Genomic DNA, 22,689 nt, shown 5'->3' with positions numbered 1-22,689 from the left:
TGAAAGGGATCATTCTCAGTGAAATAAGCTAGAAAAAAAAAAAAAAGAAAAATAACAGATGGTTTTACTTACAGGAGGAATGTAGAGGATCCAAATAAGGGATCAGGGATAAGAAAAATTGTAATAAAGTGAAAATCAAAATCAACAAGCAACTGTAAACCAGACACATTCTGCTCAGGGGGAGAAGGGAGTAGGATCAAAATGGAGGGAAGAGCTCAAAGGGATTATAGTGATGGTACATGGATAAATTGGTGGTGGGAATTCACAGGGACTATAACTGAGGTGAGAAAGCACACATTGTACAAAAATGAAGAACAATGTAAAAAATATATAAAATAAAAATATATAAAAACAGGGGCCTCTCTGGCACAAGGAGTTAAGCGTCAGCACTAGGAAGCAATCTGCGGCTATTATCAGCACGAATTTGATCCACTGCCAGGGAGGTGACCCACGTGGCACAGCAGACCTCTCCTGTCTCGCTTGCTGCTCCCCTCAGCAGTGTATTTCACTCAGTCTGCCTGTTCTGCTTCCCACTGTCTCTGGTAAAACCTCTCACCCTCTGAACCTCTGGCCTGTACCCCAGTTCTTGTATGCATAAATAAATCTTAAGAAAATATATATAAAAAATAAAATCATAAATCAGAAAGACCCCAAATAAACAAAACAATACTGAGAAAAAAGAGGAAGACAGGAAGCACCACACTCACAGTCTTCAAAATAATACACAAAACTGTAACAATCAAAGCAGAGTTGCTGGAACAAAAACAGCTAATACAGACCATTGGTGTAGAATTGAGAGACCAGAAATAGAACCACACCTATATGGACAGTTAATCTACACAAAGGAGTTAAGATATACACTGGAGAAAGGAAACCCTCTTCAATTAAGTGGTGCTGGGAAAACTGAACAGCTGCAAGCAAAAGAATGAAAAAGCTTTCACACCACACACCAAAATAAAAAAAAAAATGCATAAAAGATTCGAATGTAAGACCTGAAACCATAAAATACATAGAAGAAAATATAGGCAAAAATCTCCATGAGAAATTAAACTGATTTAAGTTTATCAGAAATGTTGAAAGATGACTAATCATATGCACTAAATATAGTGACATGGACAACTGTGGGAGAAAGTACTGATAAATAAGGAATCAGAGGAAGCTTGATAATTTGTAAAACTGGACATCAGTAAGCACAGCGCAACCATGGATGAAAATTGAATTATCTATAATTTACAAACAGTAGGATGATTTCTAACAACTGCATAATTAACTCTATATAAAAAGGTAAAAAGACACTACAAATTTATAGCCATTTGCTACTTACATGGGGGGATATGGTATTTTGTTGTTCAATAATGAAATGAGTTAATTCTATCATAAATGGGCTTGCTTCTCTGGATTTTATTTTCTTTCCCCAATTCCCCCAATAATATAGAAATCACTTTGGGGAAAACTATCTTTAACATTGATCTTTCCAGTCTTTTGTCATTATCATTAAATTTAATTTTATTCAATAAGGTTATACAACTTTCCATAGAGGTTCCTGCACTTTGTGATGCTAATGTAAATAGTATCTATAAAACTTCACTATTATTGGTTTGAAGAATGTTTATTTTATTATTTTTTTAACACTTTTTTTTTTTAAAGATTTATTTATTTATTTATATAAGCACTGGGTACAGTCAGAAGCACGGGAGGGTGAGAGAATTCACCAGAGCCAGAGCGGGGAGCAGAGCAGGCAGAAGGACCAAAGTACACTGCTGAGGGGAGCAGCGGGCGGCAGGAGAGGTCTGTGAGCCATGTGGGACCCTCCTCCGGTGGCCGGGGAGCAGCCGGGGATCGAACTGGTGCTTCAGAGGCTGCGGGCAGCTTTGCAACCCAGTGCTCAACCGCTGTGCCACCGGGGAGGCCCAGAATGTTTATTTTTTAGTATTAAAATTGTATACAGCAACTTATACAAGAAACTGGCCATTTTTAATAACTAGTAAATATTTTTATATATAATTGCATCATCTGCAAATAGTGTCCATTTTACTTTTCTTTTGCTAACCTTATGCCTATTACTTCTTTCTCTTGCCCCATTCCATGGGCTAGCTCCTAACAGCTAAAAATAGTCAAGTGTTCGACCAAGGTGGCAAGTCTGATATAGAATTTTTACAGAAACCCATTGGAAGTACCAAATGAGAGGTGTGGAGGGTGCAACTGTGAAACTTTGTTATATCTAACTCCCTCTACACTAAATTTCTGTGTGTTCCCAATGTGATCTCTTGTCCTCATGCCATCATAAAGGCCAGCTGGGACATCTTACATGAGGAAATTCAAGGCAGTTCAATGCATGAGATGTCCCCTGTGAGGTGAGCCCTCTCCTGTGCAGACCTTCTGGCCCAGAAGGGGCCCATCTTTTCACAGTAAATTCAGCAATTCAGGAAAATCAGGAGGGCAGAAAACATGATGGAATCAAGTGGGAACTATGTGATGAACTATGCAAATATGGTTAAATCAGGTTTGTTCATACAGATACCCTCATCCCAGGCAAATATACACTCACATAGGGCTCTCCACGAGGCGTCATTAACCAAAGCAGCTTATGGAGGAATAGGTAGAACCACAGAAAGAAGGGTAGGGGGCATTTCAGAGAAATCAAATTCTCAAATCTATGCTGGGCATGATTTCCCACTCTGAGTTTTCCTCTGTAGGTGTCCTCAATTCCCAAGGAATAGTTGGGGCTGAGGCACTGGGTCAGAAAGGAACTGAAAAGACACTAGACATGTACAAACAGCAGAGTTTATATGTCTATGTGAAAAATAAAGTGTATAATAAAATGTCACTTTAACATACCAAGAATCAAGCCATTAGTAAAAGATAGTAAAACGGACAGTTACAGGAATAGGAGACCAAGAGCACAGCACCTGGAGTGTGAAGCAAGTGAAGGTGTGGCTTTTGCACACTACTTTTAGCATCCCATGGAAGGAGGATAAAGACAGATAAAATTAATACTTATTGAAAATGTGCTCTACAATGTACTTTCAAATTACTGATAAGAAAAACAATGTTCTGAAGGTTTGCCTAATGTCACACAGTCTGAGTAATTGAGCCATTATTAAATGCCAAGATCATTTAACTTTGGTACCATAACAGACTTTCCACCATAACAGATTCCCAGGGAGAGCCTGATAAAGTAGCATCAAAATCAAGGTCTAGCATGTTTCCAGAGGTACAAGTCAACTATGTGCTTGAGATGAGAAAACACATAAACATGAACTTTATTGAATCTGATCAAGCTATCTTTTTATCTTTGTATAAGAATTTTTACAAGTATCTATGGTCATACTAAGAGTATCCTTATAGTGTAGTTTCTAGGAACTGACTTTTTTTTCTATTCCAACTTTCTTATGTCTTTTATAGGCAGTTACTATATGGCCAAACTCATGCCAAGCTAATACTAGCAATTTCACAATAATCATTGTTGATGTGGTATAAGGAATATGCAACTTGACAATATTCTATGTACATAATTTGTTCTACTGACCATGTAATTCATGACTTTAGATTTACATGCCATGTTGAAAATGTCCTTCATTTAATAATTATCCATGATCATTGCTGAAAAAGGATATGATCACACTACAAACATGTAAAACTTTATCTATAAAGATGTCTTCCAGACACTGATCAAATTAATCAAGTTTTTAGGGTTTATTAAGGCTTGAACTAATACTAAAGGCTTTTCTGTGCTTAGTTCATTGTGATTTTACCACCGTTATGAATTCTCTGATGTACAGTGAGCTGTGATTTCTGGATAAAGGCTTTCCCACATAGCGCACACTGATAAGGTCTTTCTCCAGTATGAATTCTTTGATGTAAAACAAGATCTGACTTCTGGGAAAAAGCCTTTCCACATTTTGCACACATGTAAGGTTTCTCTCCTGTATGAATTCGTTGATGTCCAGGAAGGTGGGATTTCTGAGAGAAGGCTTTCCCACATTCAGTGCATACATACGGTTTTTCTCCTGTGTGAATTCTCTGGTGTCCAATGAGATGTGATTTCTGACAGAAGGCCTTTCCACATTCATTGCATTTATAGGGTTTCTCTCCAGTATGTGTTCTCTGATGTATGATGAGTTGTGACTTCCTGGAGAAGGTCTTTCCACAGTCGGTACATTCATATGGTTTCTCCCCAGTATGAATTAACTGATGTGTAATGAGTTCTGTCTTCCTGCTGAAGGCTTCCTCACATTGAGAACATTTGTAGGGTTTTTCCCCAGTGTGAATTCTTTTATGTATAATAAGATGGGATTTCTCACAGAAAGCTTTCCCACATTCCGTACACTCATATGGCTTCTCTCCAGTATGAGCTCTATGATGTATAATAAGTTGTGACTTCTGGGAGAAAGCCTTACCGCACTCTCTACATTCATAAGGTTTCTCTCCTGTGTGAATTCTCTGATGTATAATGAGGGATGATTTCTGGGAAAAGGCTTTCCTACATTCACTACATTCATATGGTTTTTCCCCAGTGTGAACTCTCTGATGTATAATGAGTGATGATTTTTGAGAGAAGGCTTTTCCACATTCAGAACATTCATAAGGTTTCTCACCAGTATGAGTTCTCTGATGTACAGTGAGATGAAACTTCTCACTGAAGGCTTTTCCACATGCACCACAATTATATGGTTTCTTTCCAGTATGAATTCGTTGATGGACAATGAGCTGTGATTTCTTAGCAAAGGCTTTTCCACATGTAATGCATACACAGGTTTTTTCCCTAGCTTCAACATTCCCATATTGAAAAAGAGATTGCTTATTGCTGAAAACATTTCCACACTGATTATCATCACAAGGTATTACTCCACTGTGAATTTTCTGAAGATTACAATTAGATTCATTAGGATTTTTTCTTGAATAGCTCTTACTACAATCAGGCAGGTCAATATTAGATTTCAAGTTCTTTTTAAATGCATCATAGTTATGGTGTCTTTGCCTTGAATTATCTGTCCCAATGCACTCTTGAAATATTTTTCCCAAAGCATTATATTTGTGGTCTGACTGCACAGTCACTGTTTTGTTACTGAATACTGTGACTTCTCTGAAAAGTTTGCTTTGGTTTTTCTCACATCTTTGCAGCTGGTCATCATCTTGACAGACTTTTAAAATAGAGTATATGGAACCATCCTTTGTGATTCCTTTCAGTATCTTATTATGGAAGGAAAAAGATCCCAAAATATACGACTGAGGGTTGTCAAGCTCACTATACATATCTAAAAGAAAGAAAGATAAAATCAGTTAAAAAAAATTACAATTGCATAGAAGTACAGCATATGATTGATCCAACGTAGTTAATGAATTCAAAAAACAAGGATAGAGACAGGCTATCTAGGAAGACATTACAGCATACAGGATGACCTGATGACTGCAGAATACCATATGACATCAGATAGATAATGATATTAAAGAGAAATATTCATGGAAAAACTACACCCAAAGGGAACAAAAGTATCTGGGTTATTGTCACTCTAATCTTAGATTACTCTTCTAGAATCTTTACTTTTCCATTTTCTGAATGGAAATGTTTTTAACCATTTTAATTCATTTATTTTACAACCAACTTATTATATACACATCTTATTATTATCTTGTCACTGCTATCTGGAGACACAAGGTCTCCTCTGTGCTTAAAATACTTTAATCCTCCTCAGTTTACTTTCCTAATTCACTAACATAGCTAACACAACAGAAAAATCCAAGCTCTTGCTATGAATTTAGTATCAGGGTCACACCACGAATCCACACTTAAATGCTACTACTCCTATCATACTTTCTCTCAAAGTTCTCCCAGAAATGCCATATTTGCCTAACTCCAAGGTTTTGTTCATGTATTCTTCTCCCAACAGTTTGACTTCACCCTCCTCCTTTGGTATTATTATTATTATTATTTTGTGGGACCCTCGCCGGTGGCCAGGGATCGAACTGGCGCTGGCAGAGGCTGTGGGCAGCCTTGCAACCCAGCGCTCAACTGCTGCGCCACCCAGGGGAGGCCCTCCTCCTTTGGTGTTATTAATACATGTTATTTGCTGAATGTCTACTAAATTCTCAGCACAGGGACAAAGAATAAGAGATTTCAATAAGGTCAGAAACATAAGCCTCAGGAAACAATCAATTAAAAAAAAATTCCACTTTCCTTGTCTCCCATCTGCCTGAATTTCATCTGGATAGATCCAATTTGATGGCTCGTTCTTTATGATCCATGGGTCTTCTCCTTGTTCCAACTTGGAGATGACTTCTGGTTTGGAAACTGGATACCCTATTACATGGAAATCACATATACTGACAAGAAGAAAAGATGTAGTAGTGTCAGGAGGTCTACAGTGAAAGAGTTCAGTTGGCTCTTAGCAAAAAAATGAACTCCATTTGGGAAGGCATGAGATCATAAAAGTCATTGCATATGTCAGGAACCTCCTAACTGCAGCAACTGATAAGGAAAGGCACTGGACAACACTGAGTTATGCAGGGAGCCATCCTTACCCACTGAAACCAGGTGGCTGTAGTTCTCCAGCATCACATCCTTATACAGGGTCCTCTGAGCAGGGGCCAGTTGCTGCCACTCCTCCTGGGTGAAATCCACAGCCACATCCTTGAATGATACTGACCCCTGTAACAATATACTCCCATTCAATCTGAAGTGATCACTCTCTACAATAGCATGCAAAACTATACTGACACCTAGTTTTGTATCATAGTATTTGAGCAAAATAATGTAAAATCCCATCTTTAGCAAGAAGAGCCACCCAGAACAAGAAAACAGAAGAGGTAAATCTTAAAATGCTTGCCTAATACAAATGCAATTTAATAAATGATAATGGGAACATTCAAATAACTGGAAGGAAGATATATTATTCAATGGATAGTACTGAAATTACTAGTTGACAGGAAAAGAATAATGCTGAATCCATATTATAGGTTGAATTGTATCCCCTGAAAATTCTTATGTCATTGTATCCCCAGAAAATTCTTATGTCAAAGACATAAGAGACATTATTTTGAAAAAGGGTGTTTGCAGTGTAATTCTTATGAGGTCAACAGAGTGGCACCTATTCTAGTATGACTGACATCTGTATCTAAAGGAGAAATTTGAACAGATAGATGGATGCACAGAGGGAAGGTAAAATGAAGAGACCTGGAGAGAATATGGTCATCTACAAGTCAAGAGAAGAGATCTGAAACCTCAAAGACCTCAGAAGTGACAGCCTGTCACAGCACTGTCTCCAGAATGATGAGGCAAAACCTCCCTGTTTGTGGCACTTCATTACAGCAGCTTTAGTATTGAATACACAGTATCTTACATCTTGGAAAATAGAAGAAAAAGAGCATCATTCTGGATGGAGCAAAAATGTAAACTCTGAAAAATATCTAAGACTATAAAAATTACAAAACAAAACGTGGGAGCATTTTAATAATTTTATTTTAATAATTTTAGAGCAGAGGAGGTCTTTTGAGTAAAATCACAGAATCACAGAATGTCTAGAGTTCCTGAAGATCATAACCTAATCCTCTTATTTTATAGGAAAATAATCATAGCTTCTCCTGAATCCAGCAATTTCCCCATATATATGCATATAATAAAGTAGACCAATTATAATGCCATTGCTGAAAAGACACATGCAATTTTCAGGTAACATTCATGAAAAAAAAATCCAACAAATTATTAATGTGACATTAAAATAAAGGACTTGGGTAAGTTTAGAACTATTGATGTTTCTAGAGGGAAAACTGACTATTTCAATTACATTATCATTATATTCACAACAGTTGTCATCTAATAGTGGCAAGAGAGTGATTTATTATTTTAAACAATTTTTTGTTTTTTCCCCTAAATATTTTACTTTATCAAATACTGTTTTCAGGATGAAAATGAATTATTGTTTCACATAGCACCATTTTCCTGTTTTAAAATAAGACCTTTGATCATATCCTGGCATTGGTCTTATCTCTATTATCTTGAGCTTTCTCTCATCATACATACACCAAGTACCATATTTGTACTGCAAGCTAACAACCACTCCATTTGTCCTCAGAATAGCCCTGTAAATGTCCATATTTTGCATATGAGAAAATTGAGGATTATAGTAGTTAAGCAACTATGTGCCAGAGGTTACACACTGAATATATGATTGATTAACCCACATTTAAAAGCAGGTATTCTGATTTGATAGCTTAGGTTCTTGACAACTGCAGTCCACATTGCCTCCATGATATAGTAAACAAGATCTTTTATATTTTATTATTTTAATATCACCTTAATCAAATTTTACAAGAAATAATCTCCACTTTAGTTTTCCTCAAACTCTGAATCTTCCTAAAATCACTGTCATTCTTACTTTTGCAAAATGCCACTTCCCAGACTTATTCTTTCTTTATAATCAAATGTGAGATAATCTTTTCAGCCTGTATTACTGACTTCTGTATAAAGCTGATTGCTCCCCTCTCTTTGTTGTATTGGTTCTTTGCTTGCATGCCTATTTTTAGAGCTCTTCTCTGCATTTCTACCAGGAAAGAACCATTTCTAAATTTTCTCAACATATCCCACAATAAGCAAGTGAATAATTGGGTACTTGAGAAATGTTTGCTAAAAAGAAATGAAGATTAGAGAGAATGAAATACAGTTCATGTTTATTTAAAAATAGTTTTGTCCATAAGTCAATTATATTTTTCTTGTCATCTGAAGAACAGTAACATGAGAAAGATAAATGGGAAATGTAGAGGACATCCATTCCGAATGAGAAATTAATAGATGTAATCCTAACACTCTGATGTTGCTAGGATGCTTCAATTTACCAAATATACATATAATTTTAAGAAAATATGATGACTAATTAGTGGGAATTTATATACAATATTTATGGCTTGAGGGTTTGGGTAACTAAGAGAACGGAAAAGATAGAAATGAAAGGATGACTGAATCAAACTAAAAAGCTTTTACAGAGTAAAGAAAATCATCAACAAAATGATAAGGCAACCTATGGAATGGCAAAATATTTGCAAATCATAGATCTTTTTTTTTTTTTTAATTTTTTGTTTAAGATTTATTTTTATTTATTTATACAAGCACTGGGTACAGTCAGAAGCGCGGGAGGGTGAGAGAATTCACCAGAGCCAGAGCGGGGAGCAGAGCAGGCAGAAGGACTGAAGTACACTGCTGAGGGGAGCAGCAGGCAGCAGGAGAGGTCGGCGCGCCATGTGGGACCCTCCTCCGGTGGCTGGGGAGCAGCCAGGGATCGAACCGGTGCCGCAGAGGCTGCGGGCAGCTTCGCAACCCAGCGCTCAAACGCTGCGCCACCGGGGAGGCCCAATCATAGATCTTAAAAGAGGATAATATCCAAAATACATAAAGAACTCATACCACTCAATTACCAAAAGCCAAACAAAAAAACAATAAAAAAAATCCTATTAAAAAATGGGCAGAAGATCTGAGTAGACAGTAGTCCAAATAAGACATATAACCAACATGTGAGGAAAAGAGGTGCACATCATTAATCATCAGGGAAATGCAAATCAAAACCACAATGTCACTTCATACTTGTTAAAATGACAATTATCAAAAAGACAAGAAATAAAAAATGTTGGAGAGGATGTAGAGAAAAGGGCACTCTTGTGGAGAATATAAATTGGTATAATTTGGTACAAGCAGTATGGAAAACAGTATGGAGACCCCTAAAAAATTAAAAATAGAATTTACTTAGAATGTAAAAATCCCAATTCTGGGTATATATCTGAAAGTAATGAAATCATTATCTCAAAAAGATATCTGCACCACCACATTCATATGCTCATTGCAATATTATTTACAAAATTTTCAAAACACGGAAACAAACTAAGTATCCACTGATGGATGAATGGTTAAAGCAATTGTATAAACGCACACACACACAACAGAATATTTTATAGTCATAAAAAAGAATGAAATCATGTTGTTGCAACATGAATGGATGAATGAACCTTAAAGATGTTATGCCAAGTGAAATAAGTCAGACAAAGAAAAGTATCACATGATCTCTTTCGTATGTGGAATTAAGAAAAAAAAAAAAAAAACATGAAGCTTGTGGCTACAGAGAGCACACTGGTGGTTACCAGAGGCAGGATTGGGTTGGAGGTGGGCTAAAGAGGATAAAGAGGTAAAAAAGGAAAATGTAAATATAAACACACAAATAAATAAATGCATACCAATGGCTTCTGAGTTACAAAAAAAACCAAAAACCTCTAATATTTCCTATAATTTAGCTATGTTGAAATAACAATTGTTACTTTTCTGGCACATTTCTTTGCAGACAATTTCTATGTATATAATATAATTAAAAAGAAAAGAATTCGAGAGGAAGTTAGAAACTGATATAAATTTTAGAAAGAGAAAAAGAAAGCAAAAAAATAAAAAAGAAATGATGGGGTCCCACATCCCATGTACATGTACACAATGGTAATCCACATTATTATCAGTTATTTGCATAACTCTGATGGGAAAATCTGATGTACACAGGGGAAAAACATGGTACACACCACTGCACTCAACTCTTAACTTCCTGGTAAATCTTTTCCTGAAAGCTAAAGTATAGAACAGCTGCAAACTGAGCCATTCCATTTAAAAAGGGGAAAAGTGAGAATAGCGAGAAAGAAGGTAGAACATCACTTGTTCTCCGTTATTTGGTAAATCCCAACCCTTGTTAAATCCACACCACTGATCTATTATGTACCTGCACACATGCAGCAGTATAGAGCTGGAGAAAAACTCAGGGTGCACCAGAATGGTCTCTTTTTATACCAAAACATTAACTTCTGGAGGGTTTTCCTGAATTCATTCACTTGCTTACCTAGCCAGAATACTCGGTCATCAAAATTAGTTTCATCTGGGTTATTTTAAAGAATGTGGGCTCTAGGAACATACCCCCAAAATACTCTGGTGGAAACAGATTGAATATGGGTATCCAGATTTTTAAAATCCTGGTAATTCCAGTGTGCAAACGTGAGAACAACAGGCTTAGGAATCATCTGAAATCTTGGTAAAGTGAAAATTTTGGTTCATTCAGTGTGGGAGAAGTTGGTGATAACCAAATAAATCCCAGGTCATCTGTTTTTCTGCAGACCACATTCTGAGTGTCAAGGATCTAGAGGACCTGAATTTTTCCTCATTCCTATAATGTCCAATTCCTTTCCCCACCCTTGCGCTCAGTTCACGACTTTGTTTCCTATTCCACTGGGAAAATTCAAACTATCAGTAGAGATTCCATAGCCCTGCCTACAACTTAATGTCCTTTCCTCTTATTACCTTAGGACCATCCAAGCTCCATTCACTCCCACAAATTCACAGGAGTGAATATCATTTCCACAATCCATCCTCTCTATCCTTATCAGCCATACTGGACTAGAATGAATGAATGAGTAAATGAATAAATGAAAAGATAAATAAAAGCACTCACCTGGGACTTCATCATTTTCTGCTCTCTTCTAAAAGGACAGATGCCTGAAAAAACAAAATTTGTTATTAGAGGGCCATTTTTACAGACCAGATCTAGGCTACATCTTTCCCATTCACCAGTCTAGAAATAAGCATTGGCAGAAGTCAGGTGAATGATGGATATACTGTAGGAGAAGGCTGTTTGTTCCTTACAGAATGGTTGGCAAAGCCGTAAGAAAGTCCTCTTCTGACCACATTACCATAATATAGAACAAGTTTTTAATTGCATGGATATGAAAATATGTTTCATGTTGAGTTAGTAACAACTGATTGCTCCCCATATGAACCAGCAGTTCTGTTGTAGAATGTTTTCATTAGGCAATAAACAAGTATTCGGACCACGCTGATACAAAGGAATATACTGCAGTATGAGAAGGTACACAGTTAAATTTTTCCCAGTCCAAGGAGGAGTCATGCAGATGATGGAGGGCAAAAATAGAAAAACTGGAAAGGGGGTACTAAAAGACCAGAAACCTGGCTCACACATTGCCAAGAGCTGGAGGTGGGGGTAGAAGAGATTAGCATAGCCATTGACCCAGCTATAGAAACCTAGGTCCTTAGGCACCAACGCCTAGATCACAAAGCTTAAGATCCAAGACTGCAGTATGGAGTGTCTAGAGCGCAGAGCCAAAGGTAAAGATATGGAGATTGAGAATATTGTAGAATTTCTGGTCCCCTTCGGATTCTGTATAGTTATCCAAAATCAGCAACAAACCAAAGTCTCCAAGGAGTGAGCCCCTCCCAAAGAGAAAAATAATATTATATTTCTTTTCCCAAAGAGAAAAAGAATACTATTTGTTGCATAAAGTACAAAATAATTTCAATAAACTTAGAAGGAGAGAAAGAAGTAGGTCTAAAAACACACTTTACATAATAATCCTATCCTTTTTGATTTCTTTGGTCTTGTTTTAAACCGATCATTCAAAGGAGGACACCAGGCGAAGGACGCAACTTGTTAACTGAGAAAGAGTTTGACCTCTACGAACTTCACGGTTGCCTATGACCTGTGGAAATTTTAATGCACATTAAAATCTTTCCCTATAAATTGGGGCTGATCATCTGAATTCCTGGCCCTAGCAATCACATCCCCCCACAGACCCACCCCACACCCATCCCTGAGGACCACATGGATGCCCTGCTCTTGCAGTCCACACAGCCCCTTCACCAATCACTGATTCCCTGGAGCCAGAAACCACGAGCGCCACTAATCAATACCCCCACACGCCATTTCTGATCCCTCACACAACCACATCCCTGGCACACCCAATTACTAATCGCGAAGCTCACGTCATCCCTAACTCCCAAACAAACCCAACACCAACCCCACACTTTCCGCCACTGGAGACTTCATAAACCTCCACTCACTGATCTCTCTGGCCGCTCTCCATGCCCAGTCCCAGAGACTCACTCTTACCACACAGAACCATCTGCGGACCTGCGGTTCCGATACCAGGTCCCGAACCGCCCATCACAACTTAACCTCGGGCAGCTGTCATGTCTACAGTGGCGAACTCTCAGGCTTCTAGTCTGGCGGAGCGGGGTTCGGGACCCTCCCAGCCGGCGCCTTTCCGTACAGGGCGGTTTGGCCCGCTCCGGTACTGGACCGCTTTGTTCCGGAGGCAACATGGCAGCTCCCGGTCACTGTGCTATGGGAGCCGCCATCTTGAGCGTCGGTCAGCGGCGAACGGCGGACGACTGTTACCCAATCTCCCTGCGCCGGCGGTGGGATGAACCAACGCGGCAGAAAAGGGAGGAGGAAATAAAATGAAAAGGAAGATTATACAAACCAATAAGCTGTCAATTTTTCCGGAGATTGTATAGGAGAATTGGGGGAGACAGTGGAGTAATACGTGGTCTAGAAAACTTCATTTGGTGAAAGAGGGAGAATTGGGATGATACAATATTCTCATTGACAAGTCCATTGAAATGCGTTTGTAAATGAATGGTACAGTCCACCTTGGGAGATTCTATTTGCCGAGAGGGGTGAACGCGTGGAATGGTACATCCCTCTGCTGGGCAATTCTGTGGAAAGGCAGGGCTAAAGGGATGCGCAAGCCCATTGAGGGCCCGGAAAGGCATGCACAGGAGTAATCAATTTTATGCCAATAGCCATTATAAGTAATTCTCTAAGGGAAAGTACTAATGCAGTAATGAGTTGGTGAGGCCAACTGGAAAAAGAAAGAAAGTTGAGAGGGGGAAGAGGAAATCAGAGAGAGGGAAGGTGAAAAGCAAATAAGAGAAAGTGGTGCTGGGGTCAAAAGAGGGGCCTATGTAGGCAGAGAGATGGGAGACTGGCAAAAAAATGAGGGATGTAGGCACAGAAGTGGGAAGCTAAGAGACTTCAGAATGCCCAGGGATTCTGTGTGAGGCAATTTAAGATAGGAAAAATATAAAAGAGGAGAAAGCTTTGTAGAAAGGGGCAAGAAATTTTGACCTCTTATAGAGACCTCTAGAGACTTGTAGAGGTTTCATATAATCACGAGAGTGTTGGTTAATAATGTATGCGTGCAAAAAAGCTGTTAGAGATTGGGACAAGAAATACTTGAAAGGGAAAAAGAAACAGTAACTGGAGCTCACAAAAAGCCAAAATTCACGCCTGTTCTGTTAACCAGACTGAAATAATCTATAATTCATGAGGCATTGGGAAGAGTTTTTAGAAGGGTCTTGCCTGAAAAATGGGAAATATTTAACTCTCCATTAGAATGTTGCTCTGGTTGCCCCTAACAAATCAAACCCGAAAGGATCAAACTGTTTTCAAGTAGTTATAATGAACTGCAGAAAAAAGGTTCGAAGCTATTTATTGGGATAGAAAAGGATCTTGTATCCAACAAGGTAAAATATGCAATAATTGTCATCAATTATCAGGCACATAAGAAATTTGAAAATGATGCTCATAATGAGAAAAATATCAACAAAAAGTCCAGAACTGTAAAGGATGGTAGAAATTGCAGAGCTCAATATTAGTTATTATAGATGTTGAAGTACTGAAATAAAATTTTTATGAACAATGTTACCTCAAAAATTTGACAAGGTAGAAGGAATGGGCCATTTCCTCAAACATGGAAATTCAACCAAGCTGAAATAAATAATTTGCATGATTCTATAGCTGTGTAAAAATTTGATTGTAAGTTAAAGATTTTGCAAAAGGAAAAGATGGTTTCACTTGAGAATTCAATTAGAATTTAAAGAATTAACATCAATTTAGAAGAGGAGTGATTACTTCCCAAATCATTTTATTGGGATATTATTATCAAAATTACTATAACAAGACAGTACAATGAAAGAAAACCACAGATTAATAACTCTCATGGACTGTTTCTTTTTCGGGTTTTGTCATATGTTTTGAGTGGAGTACTGTAAAAACATGTATTATCTGTTGATTCCAAAAGAAGCAAGTCACATTGTCCTCACTGTCAAATGTGTCAAGCTTGACATACCTGAAGGAAACTAAGTATCATGAGAGCAATATGCTTCCTGAAGAGCTTCTACAATTTGGAGTAGGGTCTTAATCATGTGAAGACCAAAGCTGTTCACATTTAGTGGGCTTACATTTCGTAGGAGATACACAGTATTTTAATTTTAAAACAAAAATAATTGTAGATTTCTGTTGGGAGAGACCCTGCGCAGTGAGCAGAAGGGCCTTGACCTGAGTCCCTAAGGCACGTGAAAACTCATGCGTCTCGGAGGAAAACCTCTGAGTGACAGGACTTGGTGTTGAGTGCCCGGAAAGTGACCCATGTGGAGTCAGGCCTCTACATCTCCACAGTCTTAGAATAACAAAAATAATGAGCGAACTTCCAAGCTCTAGCTAGGGGGCGATAAGATTATGTGCATGAGAACTAACCACCTGGTACCCTACTGTCTGAAGCAAATAGATAATAGTAAGAAAGTAGACTAATCATTCATATGTGTTATCATTATATGGTATGCTTTGATGTTACACCTGCTGCAATTAAAATAGTATATAATGAGCACTAAGACAATAAAGAGTTACTGCATGCTGGACATGACAGTCCCCCATGTCTGATTTCCCTCACTGTCACGTCCCAGGCCCAGGACTCACTAGAAGTCCACAGATTTCCACCCCAACTTTATCCATTCCTTCGGTTTTCAGAAATTTTAATTTAAAAAACACCTACCTTTTGAAAAGTTATACCTCTATCTGAGCAATAACTAAAATTTCTGTTTCAGTTGCTGAGGAGTATTAAATTTGAAGACGATACTGTCTCCATTTTCAACAATATAATTTCTGCCTTGTTGTCTATACTTTCCAGCAGTCTTGACTACATTTCCAGAACTTTATTTATTTCAATATTCAGCCATAATGAATCCTTTTTCAAAATCTGTGTGAATTTTTCCTGCAGCACGACCAGTTTTGGATGGTCGTGCACATACTTCATCTGAGCCTTCAATGAAAAAGTATTCCAGTTGGTGTGTTGCAAACCTGGCCTTAATGAGTTTTGGCAAAGCATTGTGTGTCATGTTGCTTCCAAATACTTCTGTCTCTCCTCAGCACTCAATTCTTGCAACTTTGAGTTCCAAGACCCCTCTAAAAGCAATGACCAAGTATGACCTGGGTCATACTTATCCTGCTCTTTAATTTTTATCAACCATTTGTTTTTCCTTCTAAAGTAGTCTTTTCCAGAAAGATTCACCAATTAGACTTTGGTTTTGACATTAGAAATAAGTGTTTATTTAATACTTCATTTGTCATAATCACGATAGGAGCAGACAGGTTTCTTTTGATCTATAACTCACAATTTGATTTTGCACATTATATCATTTTCAGCTTTTAGGTTGTTTTTGTTTAATCTCCTTCTCTCACAGCCACCTTTTCTAGTTTGTCTGTAATGGCTCAATCATTTCCTCATCTTTAAGCTGAAGCTCTTTGTGTATTATTCCTATATCTTGAATAGGATCTACACTTCCTTCAACATGCATGGTATCTTCAAAAGCACAGTTTAGATGAAAGATTCCATCATAGGCATTTATATGAGATAAAAAGGCATTTCTCAGACCTTGCTCATTATGAGTGGCTCTCACAAGGCCTGCAATAGCCACTACATTTACAAAGGCAGGCATTTTGCTTACTATTTATGGTACTGGCAAGGAAAGCAAAACTTTGATCTGGCACAGGTACTCTGCTCTAGTTATGATCAATAGTGCAGAATGGGACGTTTTCTATTGAACCCTTGCTATTGGTTAATACATTGAAGAAGGTAGACTTTCACAATGTTTGACCATCCAGCAATACCAATTTTCAGTGAGTTTCTAAATCTTCCAATGACTGGGGGTGGTTTAATTCTGTCATCTACCTTTTCATGGGTAATGCCACAGGGTACCAGCAGCAGCAAGAGGCAGGAAGGAAACAGACTGTCATGAACTTCAGCAGAAATATTCTCAAGAAAATTCTACCAAACCAAACCCAACAACATTATAAGAGCTGTGCAAAGTGTGGTATATTCCAGGTATGCAAACTATCTCACAAATTTGAAAATTAACCAACATCTCCCACCTATCAAGATACCAAAAAAGTATATGATTATGTAAATTGACATGATAAAGGCATTTTACAGAAATCCAACACCCACTGATAATACTCTCAGCAAAGTAGAAATAGAGGGAAATTTCCTCAACTTGGTAAAGAGCATCTAAAGATGAACCTATTAAGAAACAGATGACTGGATGTTTCCTCTACTAGATCAGTGCTCTCATGACTCTAATTCAGAAAAGTACTGGAAACACTCTAAAATAACACACGAAAACCAAAATCAGAAGCATTCAGATTAGGAAGGGAAGATGTAACCCCCCCTAACAAACAAATAGCATGAATGATTGTCCATGGAGAAAATCCACATTAATTTACCAAAATTATATCTAAATCTTCTAATGGATGAGTTCAGCAATGTAGCAGGCTACAGTTTCAACATCACTTTCCACCATTTTCCTATCACCTTTCAGTTTAAGGCTTACCCTTAACAAAACATCTATAGGATCTTTAGGAAGAAAATGATACGATGTTATTCAAAGAAGTAAAATAAGTGGAGAGCTATACTATGGCCATTGCTTTGAAGACTTAAAATCAAAAAGATTTTTAATTATTCCCCAATTGATGTATAGGTTTGATGTAATACAAACCTAGAGTTCCTCTAGGCTTCTCTTTGTTCCACACATGAACTCTTAGTAATACTTTTTCATCCCATGCCATACAACGTAACAAGACAAATGACCAATAAGTGTGTGAAAAAATAATCCAACATCACATCACGAAAATACAAATCCATTGTGTATATTTGACACATCTTCTTAATCTGTTCATCTGTTTGGGGACATTTGGGTTATTTCCATTTCTTAGCTATTGTTAATAGTGCTGCAATAAACACAGGTGTGCAGGTTTCCTTCAAGTTAAGTATTTTTGAATTGTATTGCACAAGTTTTGGTTTCCCATTCTTTAAAGAAATAGAACAAACATTACTGAAATTCATATATAACCACAAGATCCCCCAAAAAGCCAAAACTTTTTTGACTAAAAAGGGAAAGAACTTTAAGCTATGCTATAAAGCCACAATAATTAAGCATGGTACTAGAACAAAAACAGATATACAAACCAATGGAATGAGATGAGAGCCCAGAAATAAAATCAGACATATTGGACAACAAATATGATAAAGGAGTGAAGTATATACACTAGAATAAGGAAAGCCTTTTCAATAAATAGTGTTGGGAAAATTAGCCCTTCACATGCAAAAGAATGAAACTAGATCACTATCTCACACCATTCACTAAAATGAACTCAAAATGGATAAAAGACTTGGATGTAAGACTTGAAATCATAAAATATGTAGAAGAAAGTATAGGCCAAAAAAACCATGACATAAATTTCAGAAATATCTTTGAGGATTCACTTCCAAGAAGCAGGGAAAACAAAGGAGATTATAAATAACTGGGACTACATCAAAATACAAAATTTCTGTATTTCAAAAGAGACTAACCAAAAACAAAGGGACACTCTGCTTAATGGGAGAAAAAACTTGCTCACCAATATCTGACAAGGGACTGACATTGAATATCTACAAAGAGTCTATATCACTCAGCAAAAATAAAACAAAGAACCACATAAAAAAATGGGCAGGAGAGCTTGATAGGCACTTCTCCAAAGAAGACGGGCAGAGAACTAACAGGCATAGGAAAAAATGTACGTTATTACTTATTGTCAGGGAAATGCAAACCAAAACCACATTGAGATACCACCTCATAGTAGATGTGAGACTAGCTCAGATGAAAAATCCAGAAACAACAAATGTTGCTGAGAATATAGGGAAAAAGGAAGATTTTTTACTTTTGGTGGGAATGTGTATCGGTCCTGCTCATGTGGAAAGAAGTATGGAAGCTCCTCAAAAGATTAAAATAGATCTGCCATATGACCCAGAAATTCCACGGCGAGGTATCTACCCAAAGAACACAGAAGCACTAATTTGAATGGAAACATGTATTTCCATGTTTATAGCAGCACTGTTATAATAGCCAAGATGTGGAAATAAACAAAATGCCCCAGGATATTATGAGGGGATAAAGAAGATATGGTAGATATACAAAACTGATTACTACTTAGCAATCAAAAATGATAAATTCATGCCATTTGTAACATGTATGGAACATGAAGGGATTAGCCCACATGAAACAAGGCAGTAGAAGAAAGGTAAATACTGGATGATTTCACTATTACGTGGATCACAGAGAAACCAAACAAATACCTACGTGAAAAAAAAAAGAAAAATTTCAAATAAATAATTCTACTTTACACATCAAGAACCAGTAAAAGACGAACAAAATAAACCCTGTTATCAGAAGGAAGAAAGATGATTTTAAAAAAATCATAGCAGAAATATGTGAAATAAAGAACAGAAAGACAATAGAAAAATCAGCAATATTAGGAGCTGTGTTTTGGTAAACACTTTTGAAAGAGTTTTAAACAAAACTGACAATTCTTTAACTAGACATCCAAGAACAAAAGACCTCAAATAAAAGTATAAATGATAGAGGAGTCATTACAACATGCAATGAGTCACAAAAAACTTCTTTAAACTGTTGTTTACAACAAATTGGGTAACAGAAAAGGATGAATTCCTAGAAATATACAACCTATCAAGAATAAATTATTAAGAAATAGAAAATCTGAACAGAGAAATACTAGTAAGCAGACTGAAGCAGTAATCAAACCCTACTATAAAAGAAAAGCTAAGGATTAGATATCCTCATGGATTAATTCTGCTAAATATTTAAAGAAATGATGCCAATTATTCCCAAAGTCTTCTACATAGAAACATAGAAAAGGAAGAAACACTTCTAAACTAACTTTTCCAGCCAAGAATTATTGTCAAACAAAGCAGAGAAGGATATTACAAGAAGAGAAGACTGTAGTAAATATCCCTCATGAAGACTGTTACAAAATTCTCAACAAAATATTAGTAAACCAATTTTAAGAGCACATTTAAAGCACATACACCAGGTGGAATATGGTTGAGTTGGTGATGGGTTTACCATGGTGTAATATCTCATGAGGGTATCCCAATATTACCTTGATTAAAAAAAGTAAAGAACATACACCATAATCAAATGAAATTTATCCCTGTGATACAAAAATGTTTCAACATGAGATGCCTAATAAATCACACTAGTGAAATGAAGGATAAAAATCATTGATTATCTCAGTATTTGCAGAAAATTCATTTTATAAAATTCAACATCTTTTCTTGGTAAAAATCCTCTCAAATTTTTGTATAGAAATAAGGTACCTCCACATAATGAAGGCCCTTCACAGCAAGCCCACATTTAACATTATAACCATAAAATACATAGAAGGAAATATAGGCGAAACACTACATGACATGCACATCAAAGACATCTTTACAGACACATTACCCAAAGCAGTGATAGTGAAGGCAAAGATAAACAACTGGGACTACATCAAATTAAAGAGCTTCTGCACAGCAAAAGAGACAATAACAAAAATAAAGAGAAACCCCACTGACTGGGAGAACATTTTTGCACACAACACTAATGATAAAAGACTGATCACAAAAATCTACAAAGAGCTGATGAGACTCAACAACAACAAAGAAAATAATCCAGTCAAAAAATGGGCAGAAGAGCTAAAAAGAAACTTCTCTGAAGAGGAAATGCAAATGGCCAACAGGCATATGAAAAAATGTTCAACATCACTTGTCATCAGGGAAATGCAAATCAAAACTACCATGAGATACCATCTTACACCAGTGAGAATGGCACATATTAAAAAAACTAGCAACAACAAATGTTGGCGAGGGTATGGAGAAAAATGAACTCTCCTGCATTGCTGGTGGGAGTGCAAACTGATCCAACCACTATGGAGAGCTGTGTGGAGATTTCTTGACCTACTAAACATAGAGCTTCCATATGATCCAGCAATTCCACTCCTAGGTATTCACCCAAAGGACACAGAAACAGTAATTCCAAAGGGCACCTGCATGCCTATGTTTATAGCAGCACTATTTACAATAGCTAAGATATGGAAACAACCCAAATGCCCAAAAATAGATGACTGGATCAAGAAGATGTGGTACATATACCAATGGAATATTACTCAGCAATCAAAAAAGATAAACACATGCAGTTTGCAGTAACATGGATGGAGCTAGAAGGGATCATGCTCAGTGAAATAAGCCAGAAAGAAAAATACCGGATGGTCTCACTCATAGCAGGAATTCTGAAAACCTAAATAAGAGGCCAGGAAAAAGACTAATCCATGCAAAGTAATAATCAAAATCAACAAGCAACTATAAACCAGAGACACACTATGGGGGGGGATTAGGAAGGAGTGGGGAGAGGAAGAACTATAGTCAAATTAAGGGGGCGGGTGCAATTGTATGGGGAATATACCTGAATAAGTATAAGAAAGAAAATATCAAAATCAACAAACAACTATGAACCAGAGACACTCTATGGGAGTTGTGGGGGTGGGGAAAGGAGGGCTTGGGGTCAAAATAAGGGGGTTGTAATTGTATGGGGAATATAAAAAATGAAATTTAAATAATAAAAAAAATTTATCCAAATGACTTCATTTGGCATTTGACCTTCATTACTGAAGAGTTTACCTTCATCTTCCTGTCTTTATTTCCAAAGTCTGGGCAATCACATTTGCTTCTTTCATTGTTTTTTACCTAGAAAGTATTATGGGTCTAGACAAGATTGAATTTGCTTTTATTAACTGGGAGATCTTTCTAAAGTTTAGATGTACATACATACATCTGTTTAACATGTTATGCTATCATAAATAAATAACTCATATTCTTAAAAAAGAATTATATAAAATAAAATATTTAAAAAACATTATAATCAATGATGAAAAGCTGAAAGTTTGATGGCACAGTGACTGGTGGCATAACTGGCTGTAGACAAGTCTCTCCCTCAGATGAAAAAAGCAACTATCATCCACACATAATTCTCACCAAGTCATCACTAGCATCACTAAATTGACTCAGATCCTTTTCTCCTTGAGGTGGGTGCTTTGAGGTTTTGTATCAGAGACGTGGAGGAGAACTTGGAATATGGAGGTGGCCATTCCTGGCATATGTACAAGCTGGGGAGCCCATAGGTTCTGGTTGCCCAGACTGGCACAGGAACCTGTGCAGTGAGTGTGAAATACTATGCTGCTTGCTGACCGAACATGGGACAGACTGATCAGTCTCAGAGTGTTGAAGTGGTTATAGGATAAACAGTGGATGAGAATCATTCCCCCATTCCTCACTCCCCTGGAAGTGAGTTTTTCTGAGACAGGAGAGAATCTTTTATAAACCATGGAGTTCTATATGCAGAGACAGGAACCTGGGAAGCAAGCACTGATCATGGTGAGGGAAGCAGCAGTATAGGTCCACAACCTTAGCATATCCTCCCCCAACCCTAAGACAGTAAACAGTTACTTGAGATATTTTGGCTCTTAAGTTCCCATACTCTCCCTTCTCCCCTTTATTTCAAAGAAGATCCCAAAACAGTGCCACGTGTCAACTAATGGGGGTAAAAGAGACAAAACACATGGAAAGAATGGATCAACACAGGAAGCTTAAGATGGAGATGCTGAAAGAAAAAGATAAAGAGGCTGAATCCAAGAAATAGGATACAGAATTGGAGGAGCTGATAGACGAGGAGTT

General features: G+C 37.3%; 1 protein-coding gene and 1 pseudogene across 5 annotated transcripts in view; both read right to left on the bottom strand.

Moving 5' to 3' along the window:
• Positions 1-646: 646 nt before the first annotated feature.
• ZNF300 (zinc finger protein 300) overlaps positions 647-22,689 on the bottom strand; it is a 42,657-nt gene continuing 20,614 nt past the window's right edge. The window contains exons 1-5 of one of the 5 annotated variants that reach the window (XM_054694252.1): positions 12,912-13,177; positions 11,466-11,509; positions 6,523-6,649; positions 6,181-6,301; positions 647-5,260 (exon numbers count right to left, since the gene is read on the bottom strand). In XM_054694252.1, coding sequence (XP_054550227.1) covers positions 3,736-5,260; positions 6,181-6,301; positions 6,523-6,649; positions 11,466-11,509; positions 12,912-12,972 — 1,878 coding nt within the window. In that variant the 5' untranslated portion in view covers positions 12,973-13,177 and the 3' untranslated portion in view covers positions 647-3,735. Of the gene's footprint in view, positions 5,261-6,180; positions 6,302-6,522; positions 6,650-11,465; positions 11,510-12,373; positions 12,459-12,911; positions 13,178-22,689 lie in introns of those variants that run through there. The other 4 variants (XM_054694253.1, XM_054694254.1, XM_054694256.1 and 1 more) reach the window with 4 other exon arrangements.
• Positions 15,677-21,642, bottom strand: LOC119242881 (obg-like ATPase 1; annotated as a pseudogene).

The sequence above is a fragment of the Talpa occidentalis genome, unplaced genomic scaffold (assembly GCF_014898055.3).
Source record: "Talpa occidentalis isolate TD23 unplaced genomic scaffold, MPIMG_talOcc4v2.1 talOcc4.13, whole genome shotgun sequence".
Classification (NCBI taxonomy): domain Eukaryota; kingdom Metazoa; phylum Chordata; class Mammalia; order Eulipotyphla; family Talpidae; genus Talpa; species Talpa occidentalis.
Note: the sequence above shows the minus strand (reverse complement) of the source record. Positions and strands in the feature narration are given on the sequence as shown.